General features: G+C 49.9%; 2 protein-coding genes across 3 annotated transcripts in view; one reads left to right on the top strand and one right to left on the bottom strand.

Moving 5' to 3' along the window:
* The window catches only part of LOC118318777, a 2,275-nt gene extending 593 nt beyond the window's left edge, over window positions 1-1,682 (top strand). The window contains exons 2-4 of one of the 2 annotated variants that reach the window (XM_035648747.2): window positions 1-106; window positions 888-1,036; window positions 1,173-1,682. The exon at window positions 1-106 is cut by the window's left edge and continues 37 nt beyond it. In XM_035648747.2, the coding sequence (XP_035504640.1) occupies window positions 1-106; window positions 888-1,036; window positions 1,173-1,483 (566 nt within the window). In that variant the 3' untranslated portion in view covers window positions 1,484-1,682. The remainder of the gene's footprint in view (window positions 107-887; window positions 1,037-1,172) is intronic. The other variant, XM_035648748.2, reaches the window with a different exon arrangement.
* A 437-nt stretch (window positions 1,683-2,119) lies between these two features.
* Window positions 2,120-7,500, bottom strand: part of si:ch73-60h1.1 (calcium/calmodulin-dependent protein kinase type IV) — a 15,488-nt gene continuing 10,107 nt past the window's right edge. The window contains exons 7-12 of the mRNA XM_047336871.1: window positions 6,570-6,660; window positions 6,215-6,289; window positions 5,078-5,153; window positions 4,802-4,928; window positions 4,203-4,355; window positions 2,120-4,120 (exon numbers count right to left, since the gene is read on the bottom strand). Of these exons, the coding sequence (XP_047192827.1) occupies window positions 3,611-4,120; window positions 4,203-4,355; window positions 4,802-4,928; window positions 5,078-5,153; window positions 6,215-6,289; window positions 6,570-6,660 (1,032 nt within the window). The 3' untranslated portion in view covers window positions 2,120-3,610. The remainder of the gene's footprint in view (window positions 4,121-4,202; window positions 4,356-4,801; window positions 4,929-5,077; window positions 5,154-6,214; window positions 6,290-6,569; window positions 6,661-7,500) is intronic.

The following is a 7,500-nucleotide window of genomic DNA, read 5'->3' as shown; positions in this document are numbered from 1 at the left end:
CCTTCATCTTCATATTCATCTCCATCACTACGCTCAATGTTTCTGTCGACAGGATGACGTCAGCAGTGCTCTTCATCACCTTCATCTTCATCATCTGCAGCCCGAGGTGAGACACACTCACACAGCTGTTTGTGTGTTCGTGTGTGTGTGTTCATGTTGTGTGTGTTCGTGTGTGTGTGTTCATGTTGTGTGTGTTCGTGTGTGTGTGTGTGTGTTCATGTTGTGTGTGTTCGTGTGTGTGTGTGTGTTCATTTTGTGTGTGTTTGTATGTGTGTGTGTGTGTTCATGTTGTGTGTGTGTTCATGTTGTGTGTGTTTGTGTGTTTTCATGTTGTGTGGGTGTGTTGCAAGTGTGTGTGTGTGTGTGTGTGTGTTTGTTCATGTTGTGTGTGTGTTTGTGTGTGTGTTCATGTTGTGTGTGTGTGTGTGTGTGTGTGTGTGTTGCAGGTGTGTGTGTGTGTATGTTTGTGTGTGTGTTCATGTTGTGTGTGTGTGTGTGTTCATGTTGTGTGTGTGTGTGTTGCAGGTGTGTGTGTGTGTGTGTGTGTGTGTTGCAGGTGTGTGTGTGTTCATGTTGTGTGTGTGTGTGTGTGTTCATGTTGTGTGTGTGTGTTGCAGGTGTGTGTGTGTGTGTGTGTGTGTTCGTGTGTGTGTTCATGTTGTGTGTGTGTGTTCATGTTGTGTGTGTGTGTTCATGTTGTGTGTGTGTGTTCATGTTGTGTGTGTTAGTGTGTGTGTTCATGTTGTGTGTGTGTGTTCATGTTGTGTGTGTGTGTTCATGTTGTGTGCGTGTGTGTGTGTGTTCATGTTGTGTGTGTGTGTTCATGTTGTGTGTGTGTGTTCATGTTGTGTGTGTGTGTTCATGTTGTGTGTGTGTGTGTGTTGCAGGTGTGAGTCTGTGGCCGTCGGACACTCTGTCTCGTTCTCGGTGGTTTTCAGTGAAGAAACTCAGCTTATGGTTCTGACTGAACTAACATCCTGTGATGAAGATCATCATCATCATCATCCTCCTCCTCCTCTTCCTCAGGATATTGAAGGTTTAAACCCTGAAGTTTCGTATTAAAACTTTTGTAAAGTTTGTTAATGGATCATCAGGACTGAACTGTGACACACACGCACACACACAAACACACACTCTGTGCTCGTGTCAGTTGTGTGTGTGTTGGTCCTCAGGTCCGTCGGTTCAGGTCTTGTCGAGTCTCCTGCCTCCTCAGGACGCAGGACGCCGCCTGCTGCTCTGCCTCGTCTCCGGACTCACGTCTCCCCTGCAGCACGTCCTGTGGTGGGTCGATGACACGGTGCTGACGGCGCCGGCCGGTGACGTGTCACTGGTGAGGTCAGACGAGGAGGGCGGGGCCTACAGCGCCACCTCGGTGTTGGAGGTGTCGGCGGCAGACTGGAGGTCCGGGTCCACGTTCTGGTGCGGGACGGTCCAGGAGGGACGAGTCCACAGACGGAGGCTGATTCCACAAACTGTTCACTGACGATGAGTCAAGAGAGTCGCCCCCTGCTGGTCAGTACACAGAACACAGGCTTCAAACATTCCACTATCTGGACCCGGAGACTCCGCCTCCTGTGACCACGTCTCTGATGTTACATATAAATATTGATCAGTGCGACATCATCTGATTGTGTTTGTTGGCTGAAAAATGAAAAAAAAATAAATTGTGAATCTTTGTTTGATCTGTTGCTGATGTCAGTTTGATGTCAAGATTAATTTAATTAATATCATTAATATCATTCACGTGTCCATGTGGAGAAACATTGACTGAGACCATGTGACCATCAAACAGCCTATCAGCTCTGCAGGATCCAAACTGCTTTAATCTGATGATCAACACAAATCAAATGAAACATGCAAAGAGTCTGTTTATATTCATGACTCGTCATCGTCCTTCAAAATAAAAGAGGAAGGTTTTTACTCATCAAACACAAAACTAACACGTGTACAGGTTAACACCCCATCACCCCCCTCACCAATCGCCCATCACCCCCCCTCACCCATCACCCCCCCATCACCCATCACCCCCCCTCACCCATCACCCCCCTCACCCATCACCCCCCCTCACCCATCACCCATCACCCCCACTCACCCATCACCCATCACCCCCTCACCCATCACCCCCCTCACCCATCACCCATCACCGAGATTAATAGAAACAAAATATTCCTGTTTTTACACAAGTGTATAGATGCAAATCACATGTACAGTGAACATGTGTCAGCTACGTGTTCCAGAGCAACGGGGAGAGGAACCGAACACAGAACCTTAACTGGTCCAAACTACTTCACCGAGGTCCAGAGGTCAGAGGTCAGAGGTCAGAGGTCAGAGGTTCTGCAGGTTTGTGTGTTCGGTTCCTGTTTATAGAGAAAAGTTGGTTGGGACGAAAGTGTTCCTTGTTCGGAGGCTGAGACGGAACAAATCACACAGCGACTGTCGCTATGGTTACCCCTGCCGCCCACAATAACAGATTTGTTTTTAAGCTCTTCACTGTTGCTATGGTTACGCCTGACGGGAACGCTGCTGGTCCACTGGTCAAGACTCGACATCGCTTACACTTCCTGTCAGGGACACTTCCTGCTCTGACTGTTCACCTCCATCAGAGGAGTTTCTGTTACCAAGCAACCAGATGCAGAGGAGACGATCTACTTCCTGTTGGTTTCATGATCATTAATTCTCTCTGTTGGTCACGATACATTTCCTCGCCGCTGTGGTTTGACCCGTCTCAGCCACCGTAGATGTAACCGTGGATCAGTTGAGTGTTGAGAAGCCGTGGTACAGAGAGAGGTAGAACGTGTGGCGAAGTTCAGATCAGAGGGAAAAGGTCAAATGTGTGATTGTGTCTCTGGTGACGATGTCGCTGACAATGTGTCGAAAACCAAACTGTACAACTAAGCCGGACGTCACTGCTGACAGCTCTACGTTTTACTAGAAGCTCACGAACACAACACGTCACTGAGCTGAAGCCACGGACCGGAGACCGGAGCTACGGACCGGAGCTACGGACCGGAGACCGGAGCTACGGACCGGAGACCGGAGCTACGGACCGGAGCTACGGACCGGAGACCGGAGCTACGGACCGGAGACCGGAGCTACGGACCGGAGCTACGGACCGGAGACCGGAGCTACGGACCGGAGACCGGAGCTACGGACCGGAGCTACGGACCGGAGACCGGAGCTACAGGAGTCAACAGCAAAGAGTAGAAAGGATAAAAAAGTCAGAGTGGATTTTCTCTTCTTCTTGTTTCTTCAGCGTTGAAGTCCGAACGACAGCGACAACGCTCCTCATCCTTCACGTCCACGTGTCAATAAAGTTTTATCAAATACAATCACTCATCTGCATCCGAGGAAGAATTCACCTCTGAACCAGGAAGAGTCTGTTCGGTTAAACCTCAGTTTGACATTTTAACAGAGTCAGAGTGTGTGTGTGTGTGTGTGTGTGTGTGTGTGTCAAATGTTTTATATGTGAATAAACCTTTTACGTAGCTGTTAGCATGTTAGCTGAAGCAGAAAAACCGAGTACCTAGCTGTTAGCATGTTAGCTACAGCAGTAGGAGAAGTGGCTGTACAGATGTTGGTGAAGAGCTGAGGCCAATCAGGTGTCAGGTGATCACTGGCAGTGGGTGGTCTTATTGGCAGGCTCCGCCCCCGGTATGAAGCCATTACTGAGGCTGTTGGGGCTTGGGGGCGTGGTCAGAGTGGGTGTGGCCTCAACTCTGGGGGTGGACTCTACCACGGAGCAGCTCTTCTGCGGCGGCCGTGGTTGGACCAGCACGGTTTTGGGGGTGACAGACACCTGTCGCAGCCCATCAGCTCGCAGCGGCGGTCTGGTGGGGGCCGGGCCTGTGGGCGTGACATCAGAGCTGGGGGGTTTGGGGCTGTGTGGAGGGGAGGGGCTGAGGGTACTTTGGTCAGCGGGCTTTGATTCGTCCTCCTCCGGGTGTTGATCTGAGGGCGGGGCTTCTTTGTCTGTCGGGGCGGGGCCTGTTGTGTCAGGAGGCGGGTCCTGCTGCATGCTGCTCTGCCTGGAAGCCCCTGAGCCTGGAATCTCACAGCTGTCGGTGCGACGCCGCGAGCCATCGTGCATCCGATTGGTGGCGACGACGGCCTTCATGGCAGCCTGTCAACACACACACACACTTCAGATGAAGGCTCCGCTAAGAGTCTTGACTCCGTCAGATCGAACTCTCTGAAGTTCTCACCTTGAGTTTACGTCGAGCGTTGAACTCCTGCAGCTTCCTCTGGGCGACGTCCATGTGGGAGAAGCGGGCGGCTTTACCCAGAATCCACGGGTGCTGCAGCGCCTCGCGGACGCTGAGGCGCTTGTGAGGGTCGAGGACGATCAGCTTACTGACCTGCACACGAGGACGCGACCCGGTTCAGACCACCGGCATGCGAAGAAACCAGACAAGTCCAAGACAAACCCGACTGTTCCGAGTCCAACAGAAGCAAAGTGGATCTCAAGTCCACGTCAGGCAAGAGATTAGTTGCCTTCTTTTATGATTGCTTGTTGGATGGACTGAGTGTTTTTATTGTTGATTTTGTAAGGTGACCTTGAGTGTTGAGAAAGGCGCCCATAAATAAAATGAATTGTTATTATTATTATTATTAGTTCTGATGTTGGTTCACCTGGAGCGTCGAGATTATTCTCTAAGATCTCAAGTCACTGAAGAAATGTTCTCATGGATTTGAACATTTGAACAGGACCTGTGACTGTTAGATAACATCGGTTCTAAACGAAGAAGATTAAATAAGCCATACTGACGACAACATATTGATTGATTAGGTGAAAGGAACTCACTAAGTCCTTGGCGTTGAGAGAGACCTCGTCCCACCACGGAGACACAAACTCGTAGTCGCAGTTGAGGATTCTGCTGTACATGTACTGGTCGCCCCTGGGGTCGAAGAAGGGCTCGAACCCACAGAGTCTGGAGACAGGAAGTGGGTTAGAGTTCTGACCCTTGACAGGACTTTGATCTGATGAACTGATCGTCCTCCTCACGCTCATGTTTCCAGATGTTTTAATAAATTACAACATAGAACTGTGTGTGTGTGTGTGTGTGTGTGTGTGACTCACAGGATGTAGAGGATGACGCCCACTGACCACATGTCGACCTCGGGGCCGTACGCGTTTCCCCTCAGGATCTCTGGAGCTGCACACGGACCAGAAGTTAGACAAATCCCACAGAGCAGCAGCTGCCTGAACGCATCACTGCCTGCTGCCGGATACCACAGGTCATTAAACAACACGACTACACCATGTACTACTGATACTATGGATACTACACCATGTACTAAAAATACTACACCATGTACTACTAATGCTACACCATATACTACTGATACTACACCATGTACTACTGATACTATGGATACTACACCATGTACTAAAAATACTGCACCATGTACTACTATTACTACACCATGTACTACTGATACTACTAATACTACACCATGTACTTCTAATACTACAACATGTACGACTGATACTACACCATGTACTACTAATACTACACCATGTACTACTGATACTACAGATACTACACCATGTACTACTGATACTATGGATACTACACCATGTACTAAAAATACTGCACCATGTACTACTATTACTACACCATGTACTACTGATACTACTAATACTACACCATGTACTACTAATACTACACCATGTACTACTGATACTACAGATACTACACCATGTACTACTAATACTACACCATGTACTACTGATACTGCAGATACTACACCATGTACTTCTAATACTACACCATGTACTACTGATACTGCAGATACTACACCATGTACTTCTAATACTACAACATGTACGACTGCTCCTACACCATGTACTACTGATACTGCAGATACTACACCATGTACTTCTAATACTACACCATGTACTACTGATACTGCAGATACTACACCATGTACTTCTAATACTACACCATGTACTACTGATACTGCAGATACTACACCATGTACTTCTAATACTACAACATGTACGACTGATACTACACCATGTACTACTAATACTACACCATGTACTACTGATACTGCAGATACTACACCATGTACTTCTAATACTACAACATGTACGACTGATACTACACCATGTACTACTAATACTACACCATGTACTACTGATACTGCAGATACTACACCATGTACTTCTAATACTACAACATGTACGACTGATACTACACCATGTACTCACCGCAGTAGCCCGGTGTACCACAGACCGTCTTCATGGTCACCTGGTCGTCGATGATTTTGGACAGACCGAAGTCGGCTGTAGGAGCGGACGACAACGTTCCCTCATTAGAACCGAATCAAAAGATTCAAACTGAAATTAATTTGTTGTCACATTTCAACAACGAGACGAGGAGCTTCATGAAATATGAAAGAACACGAGACGATACAGAACAGAGTGAGAGCGTGTCCGTCTGGAGGCCGACGCTCTGAGAAGCTTCTCCAAACTCTGGATCCAGATCCAGATCCAGGTTCAAGGTTGACCTGGATCTGGATCCTGATCCTGATCCTCATCCGGTCCAGGACCTTCTCCTACCTACCGATCTTCAGAGGAGCATCCAGCGACAGGTCGGCGTACAGAAGGTTCTCTGGCTTCAGGTCGCGATGCACCACACCGTTCTCATGTAGATACTGTAACACACACAACGTCACTGAACAGCACCGCCCACAGGCTGCACAGAGAACTGCAGTGTGTGTGTGTTCATGTTGTGAGGAGGAGGGGGGAGGGGAAGAGAGGAGGGGGAGGACGAGGAGGAGGAGGATGAGGAGGAGAAGAGGAGGGGGAGGACGAGGAGGAGGAGGATGAGGAGGAGAAGAGGAGGGGGAGGAGGAGGAGGAGGAAGAGGATGAGGAGGAGAAGAGGAGGGGGAGGAGGAGGAGGAGGAGGATGAGGAGGAGGAGAAGAAGAGGAGGGGGAGGAGGAGGAGGAGGAGGATGAGGAGGAGAAGAGGAGGGGGAGGACGAGGAGGAGGAGGATGAGGAGGAGAAGAGGAGGGGGAGGAGGAGGAGGAGGAAGAGGATGAGGAGGAGAAGAGGAGGGGGAGGAGGAGGAGGAGGAGGATGAGGAGGAGAAGAGGAGGGGGAGGAGGAGGAGGAGGAGGATGAGGAGGAGAAGAGGAGGGGGAGGAGGAGGAGGAGGAAGAGGATGAGGAGGAGAAGAGGAGGGGGAGGAGGAGGGGGAGGAGGAGGAGGAGGAGGAGAAGAAGAGGAGGGGGAGGAGAAGAGGAGGGGGAGGAGGAGGAGGAGAAGAGGAGAAGAGGAGGGGGAGGAGAAGAGGAGGGGGAGGAGGAGGAGGAGGAGGTGTGAGGAGGATGAAGAGGGGGAGGAGGAGGTGGAAGAGGAGGAGGATGAGGAGGAGGAGGAGGAAGAGAAGGTGTGAGGAGGATGAAGAGGGGGAGGAGGAGGTGGAAGAGGAGGAGGATGAGGAGGAGGAGGAGGAGGAGGAAGAGAAGGTGTGAGGAGGATGAAGAG

Source organism: Scophthalmus maximus, chromosome 13, assembly GCF_022379125.1.
Source record: "Scophthalmus maximus strain ysfricsl-2021 chromosome 13, ASM2237912v1, whole genome shotgun sequence".
NCBI lineage: Eukaryota > Metazoa > Chordata > Actinopteri > Pleuronectiformes > Scophthalmidae > Scophthalmus > Scophthalmus maximus.
Note: the sequence above shows the minus strand (reverse complement) of the source record. Positions and strands in the feature narration are given on the sequence as shown.